The sequence below is a fragment of the Thermobia domestica genome, chromosome 4 (assembly GCF_964235325.1).
Source record: "Thermobia domestica chromosome 4, izTheDome1.hap1.1, whole genome shotgun sequence".
In the NCBI taxonomy this organism is placed as follows: Eukaryota; Metazoa; Arthropoda; class Insecta; order Zygentoma; family Lepismatidae; genus Thermobia; species Thermobia domestica.
In genome coordinates, this window is record NC_137457.1 from 333022513 (window position 1) to 333042804 (window position 20292).

The following is a 20292-nucleotide window of genomic DNA, read 5'->3' on the forward strand; positions in this document are numbered from 1 at the left end:
ACCTCAGAGTAGAAAAACCTGTAAATGTTACTTGCCTCATACTTCTCTTCTTGTTATCGGCTGCATACAGGATTGCCAGTATTTATATGAATATATGGGTCTTTATAGTCTATATTGTTATTTAAATAAAAATGTTTTATTCACAACTATTCAAAAGGCTTGAGGTGTCATTCACCTTCCACTAATTCTACCCATAAAGGCAACAATGACATTTTAAAGATATGCTCATTTTTTCTGAAGAGCGCACTGGCTACATTGTTGAGACATACTTGACATAGCTATATTTGAGTATTTTCTTTAAACAAGGTATCAGTATTATTTTGAGAAAAAAGAGAATGAAGGAATTTTAAAAAAATCGTGAGTTGAATAGCCCGGAATTCCCCCTGACCTTACTAGTACCACAAAAATAGATAGTTTAAAGTTTTGTTATACTACACCTTTCGTGAACCTCTTGTAATGAGGGAATCTAATAAATTCTAGATGAAATTTAAAAAAAAATCAGGACATAATTTCTGTAAACAAATTTCCAAAATAATCCAAGTAAGAAAAGACGACATCTAAGTTTTTTATAATCGAGACTAGATGAGAAAACCTTATTTCTCGCCTCGTGAGCAACACTATTTGAACAGATTAAAGATCGTTACTATTCATATTAGCGATCCCGAAAACTGTTAGTTCAACAGTAATCTTAGTGAGGTTGAACATTTTAATTTTCATCATCCTCGTATGTCGATGGAGGCTCTTAGACTTGATCAGCTTCGGGCCGTTACTATTCATCACAGTGACCCCCCAAACTATGGATTCGACACTAATATCAATCGTTCCCAATTATTTTAAAATATCAACCCACTACCAACTCGTCGTATACTAAAAGCGCCCCCTCGCACTACAAAGAGAATGAATAAGTGCACCAGAAACTTTACGGGATGTCCAAAATAAAACGGGGTGTATTCACAAAGTAATATACTCTGTAATTCACCTCTTAGCGATAATAATCGGTTTAATGTTCTCCTCCCCCTCAGCCTTCATTTATACTATCAATCTTCTACAAAAAAAACTTACGCTGTGTAATTGGCATCAAATTATACAATACGCGGTTAGAAAGAAAATAATCGACACTACCTGGCTAAGGTTCAAAACATTTCAAACAGAATAGTTGGGGAATTTTTTATGGCTTCTACCTAAGGGAAGTTTGACATTCCTTTAGGTTTTAGAAAATAATAAATCAATTTACTTTACTCGTCTAAAAGAAATGACACAATTTGAAAAATACACAATTCGCAGTTAGAAGCAGCATAGCCGCAATTAATACGTCCAATTTCGAAATATGCTTGAAACGCTACGATTGAAATATTACCTCCGAGTGGCACGTAGGCACATTCTTACGTGCCTCTATATTCTAATGATAATGATTCAGTAGCAATAGCAGGATGTCAAATGACATATTCCTGTAATAGTTCCCAGAGGCTCAGATGCAGAATCTCTCAAAATTTTCCTTGCAAATGGATACAGCCATTCTTGGTTTACTGGTTTCTATCAATATACAGGGCAATTTATTGGACACGTCAAATGAAAATGACAAGATCTCAAATTACACTTTAAGCAGAAAGACTGACATTGAAAGGTCCGAGGTAAAAAAAAAATCTCAATCAATTTCAAATACTTTTAGCACCTGACCTCGTTAATGGAATCTTTTCTTTTAGCCGCGGACGATACAATACATCCTGTTAACGCTATAGCTCAACGACACAAACAATGAATTTACTGTATAAAATCCACAATTATGTAAGAATATCCCTACGTAGAAGCCACGGGAAATTTTTTCCATTCGTTAAATTTCAAACCCACTCTCAAATTGAATTTCTCATTTCCTTGCTCTGGCACTAAATGGGGGAAGTTTTGATTTCAAGTCAGTTATTAATACTCCTTTAGAGTATTAGTACTCCACTAGAGTTACTACTTTCTAGAAACTACAGAATCGTAAAAATAACTACAGTTATTAATCTTGAAAATTTTCCCGAATCATTCTGTTCAATCATGCTTTGAATTGGGATATTTAAGTAGCTTCCATTCTGCTTCCAAACCGCAGAGGTTGTAACTTGAAATCATTCATTCTTATAAGGTAATTGAAATAAATTGAGTTACTATTATCTAAAATCTAGAAGCATTTAAGTATAGCCATAAATACAGCCCGAAATTTTCCTACCTTTTCCTATTTCAGACGTGTATAAAGGTTCTGTATGTTATTGTCGACACTGCAGGGTTAATTGGTCATAATGGGAAGGTTATGTTGAAATTGCCTGTTTCATTATCCTATAACTGAAATAAAATGATTTCCTCATTTCTTCTGATTTTTCTGTTTTGATATTATCCACCAATTGTAGCCTCCTCCGTCTAATTTCTCTCTTTCGTGCCACCATACACTCCTTGCTCATGATAAGATTTCTTCTTAGCCAAAATTCCAGCCAGCTTCTGCTTCTCTTCTCCATACCATCTAAAAGTGTTATTTTTCCAAATCATTTCTAACACACTGTAATTCGTTTTCCTATCGAGCCAGCTGATTCTTCCTTCTCCGCATTAATATTTCTAGGCTTACATTTCTTTCTATCATTTTTGCGTAATGCACATATTTCTGCTTCCAGTAGCGCAATACTTCAACAAAACATTTTATGAGTCTTTTCTCAACTTTTTAATCAATGTCCCACAAAATAGACTATTCTTGCTTTTAAAAGCTTCTTTTGCCATTTCTATCTCGGCTTTTATTTTACGTTTTAATTTCCAATCATCACTAATACTACTCAGATATCGAAAACTGGTCACCTCTTCTATTTTCTTCCCTCCTGTAGTCCAGTCATAATATGAAAATTAGTTGAAAAAATCCTTATAAGCATGGAACATTGTAAATAGATGTATTAAGTTGCATTGATAATAGGGATGGCCACAAAGTTCCGGTTCCGGCGGAACCGGTTCCGCGAGGAACCGGTTCTCGGAGATCCGGTTTTCAGAACCGGTTCTGGAACCGGTTCTGGACCTGGATCCGAAAACCCGGTTCCAGAACCGGATCTTAGGAACCGGTTCCAGATCTGGATCCGAAAACCCGGTTCCAGAACCAGATCTTAAGAACCGGTTCCAGATCTGGATCTGAAAACCCGGTTCCAGAACCGGATCTTAGGAACCGGTTCCAGATCTGGATCTGAAAACCCGGTTCCAGAACCGGATCTTAGGGACCGGTTCCAGACCTGGATCCGAAAGCCCCCAAAGACCCGTAAAGGAGGCACAAAGTTCACCTTTAAAAATAATGCAAAGAGGACCATGCGCTTGTGCCTTCCCCGCCCAGACCAGCTTGTGCCCCCAGAAAAAAATTTTGGTCCACCAGTGGGTCTTTAGCCAAATGAGTTGGCCAGTTTGCCTGTTTAGCCAATGAGTTTGCCAGTTACCCAGTTTATTTAGCCAAATGAGACAAGCTGCCGCCGCCTGGGAGCCTGCCTGTCGCTTCCACCATTTCATCTAGCATACTGTTCACAGCTTGCCAGCAGCTCGCGTTTAGGTAGGGATGGTAACAAAGTTTCGGTTCCAGCGGAACCGGTTCCGCGAGGAACCAGTTCTGTTTCAGAACCGGTTCCAGATCTGGATCCGAAGAACCGGTTCCAGATCTGGATCTGAAGAACCGGTTCTAGACCTGGATCCGAAGAACCGGTTCCAGAACCGGAACTTCTAGAACCGGATCCGTTCAGACCCGAAAACCGGTTCCACCAAGATCCGGTTCTGGCCATCCCTAATTGATAAAACTTACTAAAAGTCCCCGAGAATCGCAGGTGTGCTACGGCCGCCATCGAAGAAATAGTTCTCGCATACCAACAGAACTGACCTACAAAAATGCTTGTGTCAATGAAGAAGACAGGGCAAAGGTATTTAATGAATATTTTGCTATCAGCTGTGCTTCGTCTTCTCCCACCTCTCTTTCCTTCCCCTATTCTCTTCAGCCTGTTTGTTCTGAGTCTTTGTCTTCTATCAGTACCACACCGACTGAAGTACTCTCTCTTCCCTTGTCATTGCCCCAACAGCGCGCCTTACGGCCAGATAATATATATACTTGTTTCCTACGCAGTGTTGCCAGTTTTTTCTCAGCCTCTTTCAGTTTTCCTAAATCGCTTTTTCGCAGAAGGTGTCTTTCCCAGCAGTTGGAAGAGAGCTAATATCACTCCTGTTCATAAGTCGGGTAAAAATAAAAATGTGTCCTCCTATCGACCTATTTCCTTATTATCTCCACTCTCACTTGTTTGTGAAAAGATAATTAAAAACAGGCTCTTTCAGTTTGTTGCTCTATTTATAAACTCCTCACAACACGGCTGTTTTCCAGGAAAATATTGTCTTACTAATTTATCAGTTCTTCTGTCCGATGCTGCGGAGAGCATCTCAGAAAATTCTCAACTGGACATTTTGTATTTGGACCTGTCTAAGGCTTTCGATTCTCTTCCACACCATCTTGTTCTATACAAACTCAGTTCTAGATTCAATATACATGGTAAATTACTTAGTCTTCTAGAAATATATCTCAGTAATAGGAAACAACGAGTTTCAGTTTCAGGTTACTTTTCTGACTTTATTCCCGTAACTTCTGGAGTTCCTCAAGGCAGTGTTCTGGGTCCACTTATATTTTTATTTCTACTCTATTTCTATTTTTATTATACATGGACGATTTGCCTTCTTTGTTCACAAACAGCTCTACCAAAATTCTTCTATTTGCTGATGATTGCAAACTCTACAAACAAGTTAAATCAGAGTACGATGCTCTTGCTCTTCAGCATGATGCTTCTATTCTTCTCAACTAGTGTAACTCTTGGAAACTTAATTTAAACATCGAAAAAATTCTTTCTCTTACGATTTCACTAAAAAAAGGACCCTATAAACCACATCTACAAAATTTGTCATCAGAACATAAATCCTGTCACCTCTTTCAGAGATCTAGGTGTTATCATTCTTAGTAAGCTTACTCTTGCGGATCATATAAACACAATATATTGTACCCCTATGAGCGATATAGGACTCATTTATCGCTTCACTAACAAAAAAAATTCTAGTTCTTTAAGCTTGTTCTATAAGTCACATGTTGCTCCTAGTATTGAGTACTGTTCTCCTATCTGGTCTATGGCCTGCCCTACTCATCTGAAAAAAAATAAATTCTGTAATACATTTTTTTTAGCCATTGTTTCCTAACAAGTACCTCACCTTCGAACACTTCCGAAAAGTGATGTTTTAACATTTCTCAATATCAAACCTCCCCTAATGAGAAACAAACTTTCTGACCTAATGTTTTTGCATAAAATTGTAAATGGCCATATATCATGTGAACAGTTATTAATTCAGATCAATTTTCGCGTACCCGCTAGAACAACACGATCTAGTGATTTCTTTTACAATCGAGCTGTGAGAGTTAATTTTGTCCAAAGTTCCCTTCTAAACAGAATTGTTAGCACGTATAATAAGTTACCAGAAACTGTAGACGTTTTTTCAAATGAGCAGACCTTCAGATCATCTGTAAATAAAGTATCTTTGTAATGTTGCCATTGTACTGTACTATCTTGATTTCAAATTGTTATTCTATCGTTATGTTACACAATTGTTAAAATGTTTCAGTGTAAAATGGTCTAGTGCTCTATCTGAGACCTATTATAAATAAATAATTAAATAAATATTAGAAAATGGCCTCCGGAAGATAAGAAATGGTTTTAAAGTCGCGATAAGTTTGTAAATACTTATAAGCATTGAACTCACTCTATAGACGCATTTTGTTAGATTGAAAACCATATTAAAAGTTGGAAAAGAATTACAGGTGTGCTAAGGCTGCCATATTGGAAAATGGCCGACACAATATGAAAAATTCGTATGAACTTGTAACTAGCAGAGAACTTTAAAGAATGGGACTTCGCAAATAGGCGCATTCAGTGGTAGTGAAACACAAGGCATACTTAAAGCGATCAAAAGTCGGAAGTGTGCTATGACCGCCATATTGGTAAATGGTCATCTATTATGAAAATTATATTAAAGCTATGATCAGTTTAAAAACATTTAAACATGAGTCTTTGTGAATAAATGCCTGTAATCATTAGTTTCCTTGGAACTTCATATATTACATGAGCAATGGCACACTGTGAGAAAGAAAAAGTTTGAGAACAAGAGATATAGAGTCGTCCAAATGCCGGCCGAGATAGTGCTTCAGAATATTCGATCAAAGATTTATGACCTGTCATACCATTTATCGTTGGATAATATGAAAGCTGGTAATGATGTAGTACCAGATACTTTGCAACGGTTTCTGTATATAGTCATACAAAAAATAGCAGTAAACAGCAGACGGATAAATCGAAGGAGGTTACATCCTTAAGGAATACTATAATCTCATCTTTCGACCGAGATCCTTCTATCACCTTTGCACTTAGTTCCCTCTGTTCACTTTCACTCTAAGTTTGGATCACGTTACCTGATTTACATCCTTCCATTCCATGTCTTTGTGTGTCCCCTACAACGAAACTGTCACGTACGTGAATATTGCTGCTTATCATGCTGGCCAGTTGCGAAGAAATGGCTTCTCGCAGCACGTTTTTGACAACGCTGACGTAAATACTAAAACATTAGATAGCCATGCAACGGTACACATACTTGGGCCTATCATGTGCGTAACACCTGATAATACAGTGAGCTCCTCCCCATCTCATCTTCGCGTAAAAACCAACAACAAACTGGCTCCATCAGCGAATAGCATACAAATAATTCAGTATAAGAAACCATTGCATGTCTGTCTGGAAAACGTGCAGGTGAAGTCCTTTAATGTGGAAACCACCGAGAAAGATGTAATCAGAAATGCACTTCACGTACATTTGCTCTGGATACCTGTTTTCAAATACGACAATGCCTTTCTGGAATAGATACATGCTTGAAGCCACACAAGAATCCACAGAATATCAGACATCAAAAGTTACACCCTTGCCTTTCATCCACTTGGATTCTGCCAACCCGACATTGCTGTACTCAGTACTGCTGTACACACGCAGCATCTGACTCCCAGCGCAAAAATCAATTTTGTATTGTGACATGTGACTAGCCACTGTTTATTAAAGCACGTAAAATAGTATAAGCATCATCTGTCGACAGTCCATTGTCTGCCGTCATTGTCAGGCTCGGAGGATTCCACCTACTGATGAGTTTCTTGTGGAGTATAGGAACCGTCATGAATAAAAGTGGAATTGAAGAACTATGGGAATGTGTAAATGCAAGAGGAACCATTCTACAACTGATATCGAACCATGCATTCTCCCTATGCGTGAGAGCTCATTTGTTAACAGTCGTTAGCTTATTTAAATGTTTAGTTGAAACATACCCAACACTAAACGGGGAAGTATTACTTGAAGTACTTGAGCACAGCGACATGTTAATAAGGAATGGGATGACACCAACCGATATTTTGTTGTCGGAATTGGAAACGCCTTTGGTTGAAGAATTGCAAAGAGTATGCAGTGAAGCTACTAAATCTAGTCGAACAGCCGAACTATTAAAACAATATATCCGAAAGGTGATCCTGATGGTTGAGTATACCTAGTTATTAGAGCAGAAAGAACTGGAGACTTTCAGTTGCACTTGAATACGGTTATGTGAATGCTTCCTTTCATCATCTATATGCTAAAAGCGCTCATATATCTCCAAAAGATGAAACTACCGTCTCGAATGAGTGAAGAAGATTATGACCATTTTGCGCATGAGGGATACTTTACAATACAACGAACTTCAATTCAACGTAGTCAGACGTGGTAATTAAGCACTCATTCATGGGACTCATGAAATCAATTGGTGGGTTTACGCATGGAATAGGTATTACAGAACAGACACTATTGCCATGACTTCGTCTCTCACTTGCAAGATATCGCCAAATCTTTGGAATCTTTCAAGGCGTGACATCAAGTACAAGTTACGACCACAATGAGACTCCTGGCAGGTAAATTAGCGATTCACGTGATGTAGAGACAATGTGTGCATGGTTAATGGAGTACTATGCATTCCGACAGGTCATTGATGATATCGTAAGCCTTTCTACCAGAATTAATGCAGACTCAACAGTAAACTGCGACAGTGTACGCAAGGATGGAGAGAAATCCATGCATGCAATAGAAAGGAGTAATCTTCACTGTGAAAATACAGAGAAAATTTAAAGTGAAGACTCTTGCATCAGTCACATCTGCTGTCGAAGTCGGAGATACAAGCACCGTAATCAACATTCAGAAACTATTGCATCGCATTATGTACGTCGTGAAAGACCATTAAAATTTGAAGGAATATTTTCTTATGAACTAGCACCCAAGTCTCCATCTCCTTTTTTATGAAGCATTTCTGCTAACAGGGGTTAAATCTTCTTTACTGCAAGCTTTGACTCTGAGCCTCGACCAGCTGCATATGACCAGTTTGTTGACTGCTACGTTTCATATCTGTTAACCCACTTTAGCAGTAATTGCATCGTTGTGTTCAACGGTTATCCAGGCATACCTACAATTAAATGCTGGGGGCAGCAAAGGCGAGCAACTCAACGATTCTCACCAGCAATACAACCTCATCTAAATGCAGTAACTACATCATCACAGGAAGATTTCCTAGCAAATAACAAGAACAAAGCATCATTAATCGAACTTCTAGCTAGTCGCAGCAAGTCATACAACACAGATGTTCGCATTGCTTATGCAGATGCTGATACACTCATTGTATCAACTACTATAAAGAGTTGAGTTGATTTTAGTTTAGCGTCCCTTTCAGCAGCGAAGCTATATGAGACGTGGATCTACTGATTAACGTGAAATCCGAACCACATGAGCTCCAGCCGGGAATCGAACACGGGTCTCCCACGCCAAAGGCGCGTACGCTCCTTAGCCACGAGGGAGCTCACTACTATAAAGATGGTAAGCACAATATAATCGGTAGTGGTTGTCAGTCGTGATACAGATTTAATTGTCCTTTTAACATCTTAGTCAAGTGAAAGTGATATGATCTGGTTTTTTGCCCAGCATCCAGTCAACAGAAACCGAAGCTATTCTCTATTCAGCGCCAGAAATCACTGTTGGAGGAAACATGTAAGGCATTTCTTTTCTTTCACGCAGCTACGGGATGTGACACAACTTCGGCGTTATATAAATAGGGTTAAAAAAAAGGCATTACACCTCATACAGAAAAATAGCAGGAGAATATAATAGTATTTATTAACCTTTTGGCAACACGAGCTAAATATTCAAAGCAGGAGAAAATTTTTACTACACTTGTATGTTGGTGGACAACAACAAACATTGGACGATCTACGGTACTACAGGTGTAATAACGATATCCAAACAACCTTTCAACATGACGTTTGACCTTTAATCACTACCTCCTACAAGTGACGCAGCTGCCCAACATTCTTATCGTGAGTATCTTCAGGTCCAGGTATGGAAAGACAATAAATTGAACGCAACCGACTGTGGGTGGGTAAAGTTGGGAAATGCCTTGCCTCCAGTGCCGATAACAAGGAGTCCAGCACCTCCACAGTTGATGAGGCTTATTTTATGTCGATCTACATCTGTAATAAATGTTATTGTAAAAACTCGGGTTTGTTATGTTCTGCTATGTCAAAACTGCCAAGGATTTTCCTGTATGAATAAGGCTAATACAATGATCTATTTTCTGATGACGAAAACAAGATTGACCAAAAATTGTTAATTGACATAATTTGATTGCAATTGTTTTATTCGTAGAATCACCTTTCGATTTTCATTTATTTTATTTCTAATGAAAATTTTGTAATGTATATAGTTTCAAATACTAATTGCAAAAAAAAAAAACTGCAAAGATTGTTGAAACTGGTATATATGTATAACATATTTCTGTAAAATTTAATTTTCACTGATGCTGATGAGAAGAAAAATGTATCAGTACCCTTGAGGATCTAAGCAAATAATATGGCTGTCATATTGCAATATGCCCGAGGTAGGACAAGGGGGTTTCTTTATTTTATTCATTATAGCTAGATCGATAGATATAAAGAATTAATAACAGCTTCTAATTATTTAATATTACGACGTACAGATTTCAATATGGCGGCCATGGCACACTTGCGCTTTTGAGAAGCTTTCAGTATGTTCTTTAATACCACAAAATGCATCTATTTACATAGCCCATGCCTATAAGGTATTTTCCTTATTGATCACAACTTTAAGATTGAATTTGTTACGGCGGCCATTTTTCAATGGAAATGTACTTTTCTTACAATTCCATTCTAGTATGGCATTTCATTCCTTGTTCTAACACTTAATTGATGGTTCATACGGATGTTTCTTATGAGTGTCCAATCTTTCTATTTCAACCCAACCACCTTTAGAAGTCAGAACTATTCCTACTTCAAGAGGTTCTAATAAGTAAAACATACACTACTTTCCCTATATCTGTAAACATTTTACCTACCACACTTTAGGGTCCAAGTACATATATTGCATTTTCACCTCTCAGGAACCAGAACTGTTCCTCCTTAACTATTTCAATTGTTCTTTCATAGAACCTTCTGTTGAATATTCGAAGCAAAATTTTTGTTGCGTGCGATTTAAGACTAATAGTTCAATAATCTTCACATCTAACTGGGTTCGATTTCTTAGCCCTCATGAAGTGTTTCGACTACTGTCTAGTTTCACATATTTCATACGAGGGTTGGAGCAATTCTTTCCTGGCCTTGATCCCTTTTTCTTAATGAATTCGATTGGTATATTATCTGTTCCGGTTACCATTCCATTCAATCAGCCATTTGATTGTTTTCTGAAATAAGTAAATATTTTTTCAATCTCATTCCGAAGAGTAGGAAACCTTTTGTCATCATGGGATGCTTCGTTTTGTGCTTCAATATGTAGACCACACAATCTATACCTACCCTCACATAAGTACTCAACATATTCTTCACCTCTTCTTAAGACTTTATTTCTCTCGTAAACTACCTTCCTATTCTTATTTACTACTGTCATCGTAATACGCCTTTGTTTCCTTTGAAGTTCCACAAATTTCACCTTCCTTTTATATTTCTTCAAATTTCCCTGCTTTTATAAAAAAATTCTTGTCCTCACATTTTTTTCGTTAAATCCTTCCCTCTTTCTCTGTCTGTTTCTCTGTTCCGCCTGTCATTTCCAGTGCAACTGACATGTACTTGTCAATTAAATAAATACATAAAATAAAAAAAATACATAACTAAATATTCAGGAGCTGGCCCGTTAACTCAGTCAAATTTTGGCAATACGATTCGCACGCTCCTAACTCAAATTGGAATCATTTGTCATTGGGAATGTCGCCAATCAGCTTACTGACCCAAAAAATTGTGAACTCGACAACAATCTCAGCCATTTTGATCAATTTATTTTTCATTGCCTTTCATCTTCTACTGCCGGGAGATGAAGGATGGACTACTACTTGTCAACTCGACACTACTCGTCTCAGGAAGACCGAGAGAAAAAGATTCGATTCTAATAACGCTTAATTGTGGTATTTTACACATTTTATCCTCTCCAACTCACTCAAAATACCTTATCTCCCCGCTACTTTATTTCACAGTGTAAATCATTGGAATATGTCATTTTTTTTAAATAATGACTTTACACACCAAACTTCTTCTTAAAATGAGAAATTCGTGAAATATTGTTTTAAAAAGATACGTTACTAAGAATACGATCCAAAACGTTAAATCTGCAGCACAGAATCATCCAAACTGTCATGTGTTCGACAAAATTACATTAAAGTACCTCAAATCTAAGCTGTGAATTGGTATACCGAAAAGACACATATTATAAACACACAAAGCATTATATCCATAAGGTTTATGACTACTTTTCCTTTAATTTTTGGTGTATGACGGAGATTATTTTTATTTTTATTCCGAATTCCGTCTTAGCTTGTGTTCCGCTAATGTTCTTGGGAATCTTCCGGAAAAGTTCTTGATCCCCGTTCAAAACAAATTTTATATGAAACCACTAACAGCCATATTTTTTGTTCGAGTGTAAGACATTTCATATTTTAATTTCAGAAATATTCGGATTCTATTTCGGGTGAAGTACATAAAGTCCCGTACTGTAACCATTGGGCCACATCATATCGCTATAGAACAATCTTCCAGATCAAGGCATCTTCATTATTAAAATAAAAACATTCCCAATAACAAAACATTTATAACTAGAAAAGTTTTTTAAAAAAAAGATTAAAAACAAAAGCCACAAAAATATAAACAAGACATTCTTTTCAATACACATGTGAAAAGGAACTGAAGCTTGTATTATAATGTTTACTAAGAGCTACAGTTTACGAGGCACTCATCTACTTTAACACAATGCTCTAGATATTCTTCCCAATGGAGGCGTATTGTAACCTTTGACCTCGGACATGAAGATTGCAAAGTACATTCTATCTGCAACTCAATTAACAATTTATCTTTTAAAAAAACTCCACATTTAATGGGGACAAGCCCATTAAACTCAAAACTAATTTTATCTTACCAAACTTCAGCTCGTATACAATTTTAGGACCACTACAGCTCCTATAATCTTCAACAGCCATTACAAATACTCCTGCAAGAATCACTCGAGTCAACAACTGTTCTTGACAAAAAAGACATTCATGTTGAGGAAATTTTGCGATCGTGGTAAGATTATATTTCGACTGGAACTATGACTGAAACCAGTTTCCGTAGAAGTATATCTGCTAAATTTAAAGTATATTATGGTAAGTTAGGTTAGTTTAGGTTACGTTAGATTAGATTGGATTAGGTGAGGTTAGTTTAGGTTAGCTTGAACTAGGATAGTATAGATTAGGTTAGATTACGTTAGGTTAGGTTGCAGTAGGTGTTCTACCCAAAGTAGAAACGTGCCGTGACTTCCTTCAAGACAACGCACAGAAAAATAAAATAAAAAATATGCTGCAAAAGTAAATCTCGAGTAAGAGAGAATTTTAGTTCTCGAATATGAATAAAAAATTAAGTGAAATCTATGAGTCTAAGGTCCAACGTTTATGCCGGTTAGGATAAAGGAGACGGTGATGATGAGTAATGAATGAAATAGTGGAATGAAGAAAGTGGGAGGAAACGGTAGATCCCCAAGGAAACCCACGCACACGGTGTTCGAATATAAATAAATATATATGATCGTATTTAGGGCGGAGTGCAATGCACTTCGTAGTAAATATACACTTTCTAAAATGAAAAGCTAGCAGTGAAAATAGCAACACTATTTGAAACTTTCTACTACATTGTTTCCGTTCGGGCCCTATAAGAAAGTATGGTTTAACAACAAAAAGTTTACGTCGAGTTTCTGAACGTTGAAGGAAAAAGATTCACCAAAAAAATCAATTAAACATTTCTCAAGTTCGGAATCAAACAGAAGCCAAGAAAAGAGAACATTTTCTTTTTTCCAAATTCCACTTGCGACCCTCATTACAAAACTTCCAACCGTGCTATGCATCAGCGTGGTCATGTGTAAAGAATTATCACATGCACTTTCAAGAATTTCAGTGTTATTTTTTATTTGATAACTATTAGTGCTCACACCGGCTGTCAGAAAATCCTCGATGCAGTTCTGTATATATACTTTACGAAAGGCAGACTCACACTGAAAAGACTTTATCACATTAACCAACCAATTATACCGGAAAGTATACAAGCCTCTTTTTTTCGAGTTCAAACTTGCCTCACATTTACGGTAACGAGTTTTGAATTTAATGAAATCATGTCACTCTAAAGCAACTTTTCACTATAGGAGCCCCTTCGGGGCTAAACGTTTATCGTACGTGCATTTGCTGTGGGACACTCGGATTCGATTCCCGAATGGAGTTCATATAGTTCGGATTTCATGTTAATCAGTAGGTCACGTTGTCATTTAGCTTCGCTGCTGAAATGGATTTTAAAATCATATCAACTCCTCGCTATAGACAGTAAAAATTTTTGAAAACTTAACATCACAATTAATACAAAATTAAGTCACAATACGAGGTGACGCAACAAGAGTTCAACTTAAGCACTTCAGCAAACAGAACTTAAGCAAACAGAAGCAATAGGAAGTCCATCACACACAATGCTTTCTCACACTATTAATCATTTACGTGATCGAACAATACTGAGTCACGTGCTGATATTAACTGCGACGCCATCTCTTGACGATGAATAACACTATCGCAAAAAATAAACAAAAACTGTTTTCGATGCGGAAGAAGAAAGACTGAGGCAATTATTTTAAAATTTACCTCTATTTCTTGAGCGCTACCTATTTTTTTTAAGAGGACTATATATATAAACCACTATTATACTGCACTCTTATTGTAAATACCTACACGAGTGGGCGAATTATGAACACTATTTATCAAACTACATGATACAGGTCATATCGATCACTCGTATTTTAAATTATCTATATACGCCGTGTCATTTCCTATGTTTAGATTACGATTTTAGTTTACAGATATCGCTCGTAACTTGCTGTTTTTAGTGAAGTATTGCATTTTACCTGTAAAATTACCGAAGATAGGGTTCACTCGAGCAGACGGTTCGACCAAGAAAAAATTTACAGGTAAAATAGGATGTGAAACATTTCTCATGAAAGAATGAGAGAGTGAATTTAAGTAATTACAGTCAGTACACAGCATACCGAAACTAATTTTGAGTGACAGTGAAACAATCGTGTCTAACTGTGCTCTTCTGCTATCCTCGCTTATGCGTATACCCTTGTTGCATACGCGCTTTCTCCCTACGGACGCACCACCTCACTACCGCTCGGGCCACCTTGTGATGGGTAAATTCCCTTGTGATATTTTTCGGGAATATTCGCAAAATGGGAATTTAAGTATTACAAAAAAAGTTGCATTCTATTACTATATTATGATTTCAAAGTTAAATTCTTTTTTGATTATCCCAGTATATTATTACAGTTGTCTCCAGAGGATTGTTTAAAATGTATATTCTGAACGGTACTACGTTACATTATTAACATTTTATTATATTTAGAGTACGCATAAATGTGTATTCACTTAGAATATGTTTTACGAAAGTAAATATGTGGAAAAAATGGTATAGTAAATCCACATTTTTAAACACCGCTAAACAGTTTAAATTTATAAGTAACTGAATTTTCTAAATTTTACTCTACTACTGATATGATAAACATATTAAATTTTTAAATGTTATAAACAAATTAGATTGGGTAACTGCCAGGAGATACATATCTCACCAATTTATCAACATTTGCGCATACATATTTATGTTCACAATATTTGCAAGATACTGACTTATTTTTATAATTTTTCACGTAACATTGCAACACAAAACCTTTCTTTCTACCTATTTTTCAACTTCATGCGTTAATTCACATGCAAGAGAACTCCGAGAACCTCTTCAGTAATTCGAGTCAGAGACAGAAGACAGACCGACGTTTATTACTAACGATGGTTTGGGGTGTATTAATTGTACTGCACCTCTATTTCTACCTAATTTCTACATTACTTTACAAACTATTTCCTTTTCGTCATTTGTAAATTAGTACTTTGCTACTTTTTAGTGGAAATGGAACTAATTAATCATATGATTACTAAAGTACAGTCTACAGTTTTTTTAACCTCCAAATTATTTAAAGCCTAGAAGTAAATCATAATAAATGAAAGTAATGTTATTAGTCATATGGTTCTTATAATTTGGAAGAATTAATAAAGAAATGGTAATAAATTCCTTCCCGGGAATTTATATGCTAGGGAAAAACCCACTGTCCATCACTAGGGCCACCCTTCTCTGCTACTATTCGCACTGGGTTCGATAGGATTCGTCCTTTTTTCCCGGCTACCTAGTTCGTGTTTTATGTACTGTAATTTTCATGACATACATCTACACTGTATTTATATAGAGCCCTCCTAAAGTCAATCTGCAAGCAGAAATGAACTTCCTCATTTAGTGCATGCGCTGCTAAAAAAAAAAAAAAAAAAAAAAAAGCTTTAATCTAACCTTAAAACGTAAGAAATATATCTTCGGAAATTACCCCGTATTACAAATATGAAAAAAAAAAATATTATGGAAAATTAAATGTTACCTTCCTGGGGCAAGTGAATTAAAATTTTTTGTTACATGTTCGTAGTCAGTGGAAGAGAACGAGCAAGTCTCTTGAGCCACTGTAATTGTAAGGGTTTCGAAATCACTTTCATTTGAAGAATCATCTTCAACGGCAGGTTCTGATTTCCCAATATAGTACACGTTTAATTCCACATCGGAAGAACAACTCATAGCTTCACCCGCCATGGTTTGCTCTACTCTATCTGTACGTGATATTAATTCTTTGTTGTCTGCCATCATTGGATATGTCCACCCTTTTCCTTTGAGTAAATCTTCCTGATCCCTTCCATTATCAATGTGCTTGTTTACACATCCAATTTCCCAGATGTTTCATCTGCCGCCATGAGATCCACTTATACTATATTTATATTTGTTAACTCTGGCAATCTTAGTGAAATGATATACATGACAGTTCACAGAAGAAAGAAAATAGTTGAAACCATCCTTGCAGTCAACCATCCATACATATTGTAATAAAATAGATTGCTAACTGTAGGTAAAATAATAGAATACACCATCTGTGATTTTTTATTTCTTCTTCTTCTTCTTCTTCTTCTTGTACTATATTATATAAATGATTAAAACATTTCTCTGACTTAAAACATGGAGTTAATAACTGTAAAGGTATCTTATGGGTACATCATAAGAATGATTTCCAAAATAAAAACTAAAATGTCCAGAAAAGTAAGTCACAATGTGGAAAAGCAAAAGTTACAACCAGAAAAGGAAAACGTCAAAATCGAGAGAGAAGGTTGGAGAAGGATTAGCTCAGGTAAGTAAAGCTGCTTTACACCATACGATAGATCCTAGGAAATTTCTTACGATTTGTCCTAGAGTCAAAATCTCAACGTGTATGGCATCAGATCGTATGTCATTTCCTGTTTTCTGAACGATCCTATAATTTCTCTTGTTTAGGGCACGCTCTATTTCGGGAAGAAAATTCGTAAGATTTCGATCTAAGCGACATCAGGTGAGAGAAGTAAAACAATTGATGAGGTATCTTCTGATCGTGCATGTTTATATTAGGTGTACCACTCAAAATAAATGTTGCAAAACTATAATTTGTCACTGTTTCCTAAATGATTTGCATTGACCAACATGAAAATATCTCACATAGCATATATAACAGCTTGCAACCGGATATTTTTTAATATTAAATTTATTTTTAAGTATTAAAATCTATCAGTAAAAAATAAAACAGTATTGATGCATTTCTTTTTTTAAAAAATCAATTAAAAACTGAAAGAAAGAGAGATATTTACATTTCCAGTTGCAGCGAGCGTTGCCACTGGAAGCTGAGCATATGGCAACGATCTCCTATCTTTTAACATAGGGAAGTGGATTTATTCTTGCATCTCTCCTATCTCCCCGTATTACCCGCTTGCAGTTGCACGTTCTTCCGCAACTTGTCAGCTTCTGTAATAGTTACGAATTCCTCCGATTAGCAGCGCTTGACTCAATTGATGGGGCGAGGGAGATAGAGACGCTTGGAAGGAAGCAGTTATTCACAAAACACAAACTCGCAAAGAACAAATATAAGTCTGGTGGTAGCAGGGACGGATCCAGGCTGAAAATTTGGGGGGCGGTCGTTCGAAGTCAATAGATTTTTTTAACATTTATAATGTAAAGGTAAAAATTCTTGGGATAAGTTTTATTTTAAAAAGAAAAAAATATTTTGGGTGGGGGTCGATCGAGTACCGAAGAAGAAAATGTCTTACCACTGGTCTAATTACTAGCTGTATGTCTTTCGTGCACATGATCACCTTTTCGATTTCCGGCGGGCAGCATAAAAAATTAATATCAAAGTATTCACACCCAATACTCATCTGTTTTGTTTAGTCTAATTTGCTGGAATGCTAAACTATTTTTTTTATTTTCGAAGAAAAACATCTTAGATTTCATGCTTCTTTGAAGTAGAACAGCAGACAAAAATACATGGTTTCTGAAAATGGACTTTTTGTACCATATATTTATACAAAGAAATACTAACAAAATGCACATTTTCGGAGAAGAGAGGTGTTCTGGACCCTAAAGAAAATAAAGGGGAAAATATTTGCGGTAGTAGTAGGGACCCCGTTATATCTAGTCGAGTCAGCAAAAATTTTTGTGACGTCATAGGTCAAAGGTCAATGACCTTAGCCCGGGGTCAATGACCTAGGGGTACCTAGGACCACCACCTCTAAATTTTGGCAGGGGTACCTTGGCCCACCCCCTAAATTTTGGCAGGGGTACATAAGACCACCCCGCTTAAATTTTGGAAATTGCCAAATTTAAAAATTTGGTATGGTAGCCTAGGACCATAGTATGTACCTCTATCAGTATTGGATGTCTATGTCGTTCCCTTTCATGGGTAAAAAATTGCCAAAAATTCAAATTTCGGGGGTTTTTGACCTAATTTATCCCCTTTGATGAGGTATTATTACCCTATATAGTTATATGGGCGTATACAGGGGTCCATTACCTTTCATAAGACATGGGTATATTAATGCATCCCTTGAAAAATTTGGGAGGGGTACCTTGGCCCACCCCTTCATTTTTAGAAATTGCCCAATTTAAACATTTGGTATTATAGTATAGGACGCTAATATGGATTACTATAAATTTGGGTGGTCCACCTCGTTCCCTTTTAGGGGTACAAAATTGCCAAAATATAAACGTAAGCAATACGTTGTACCACGTGTTTGGTTTTCGACCTAATTTATCTCCTTGGATGAGGTCCTATTACCTTATATGATTATATGGTCATGTATAGGGGTCCATTCCTTTCATAAGACATAGGTACATTAATGCACCCCTTGAAAATTTTGGCAGGGGTACATAGGACCACCCCCCCCTTAAATTTTGGAAATTGCCAAATCTAAAAATTTGGTATGGTAGCCTAGGACCTTAGTATGTACCTCTATCAGTATTGGGTGTCTATGTCGTTCCCTTTCATAGGTAAAAAATTGCCAAAAATTCAAATTTCGGGGTTTTTTGACCTAATTTATCCCCTTGGATGAGGTGTTATTACCTTATATAGTTATATGGGCGTATACAGGGGTCCATTACCTTTCATAAGATATGGGTATATTTGTGCACTCCTTTAAAAATTTGGGAGGGGTACCTTGGCCCACCCCTTAAATTTTGGAAATTGACCAATTTAAACATTGGGTATTATAGCACAGGACCCTAATATGTATCGTGATAAATTTGGGCGGTCCACCTCATTCCCTTCTAGGGGTACAAAATTGCCAAAATATAAACGTAAGCAATACGTTATACCACGTGTTTGGTTTTTGGTCGATTTTATCCCCTTTGATGAGGTGTTATTATCCTATATAGTTATATGGTCATGTATAGGGGTCCATTACCTTTCATAAGATATGGGTATATTTGGCCCACCCCTTAAATTTTGGAAATTGACCAATTTAAACATTGGGTATTATAGCACAGGACCCTAATATGTATCTTGATAAATTTGGGCGGTCCACCTCATTCCCTTCTAGGGGTACAAAATTGCCAAAATATAAACGTAAGCAATACGTTATACCACGTGTTTGGTTTTTGGTCGATTTTATTCCCTTTGATGATGTGTTATTATCCTATATCGTTTTATGGTCATGTATAGGGGTCCATTACCTTTCATAAGATATGGGTATATTCGTGCACTCCTTTAAAAATTTGGGAGGGGTACTTTGGCCCACCCCTTAAATTTTGGAAATTGCCCAATTTAAACATTTGGTATTATAGTACCGGATCCTAACATGTATTATGATAAATTTGGGTGGTCCACCTCGTTCCCTTTTAGGGGTACAAATTGCCAAAATATAAACGTAAGCAATACGTTGTACCACGTGTTTGGTTTTACCTAAGTTATCCCCTTGGATGAGGTTCTATTACCTTATATGGTTATATGGTTATGTATAGGGGTCTATTCCCTATCATAAGACATAGGTACATTTGTGCACTCCTTTAAAAATTTGGGAGGGGTACTTTGGCCCACCCCTTTAATTTTGGAAATTGCCCCTTTTTACATGTTTGGTATTATAGTATAGAACCCTAATATATATTACTATAAATTTGGGTGGTTTTCCACGTTTCCTTTGATGGGTACGAAATTGCCAAATTTTAGTACAACCACGTGTTTGGTTTTGGCTCAATTTATCCCCTTGGATGAGGTCCTATTACCT

The 20292-nt window shown here is 36.6% G+C and overlaps 1 protein-coding gene across 2 annotated transcripts in view; it reads right to left on the bottom strand.

Moving 5' to 3' along the window:
* The window catches only part of LOC145684468 (uncharacterized), a 29282-nt gene extending 12612 nt beyond the window's left edge, over window positions 1-16670 (bottom strand). For both annotated transcript variants that reach the window (XM_081756896.1, XM_081756898.1), the window contains exon 1: window positions 16104-16670. In XM_081756896.1, coding sequence (XP_081613022.1) covers window positions 16104-16363 — 260 coding nt within the window. In that variant the 5' untranslated portion in view covers window positions 16364-16670. The remainder of the gene's footprint in view (window positions 1-16103) is intronic.
* Between the last annotated feature and the right edge of the window lie 3622 nt (window positions 16671-20292).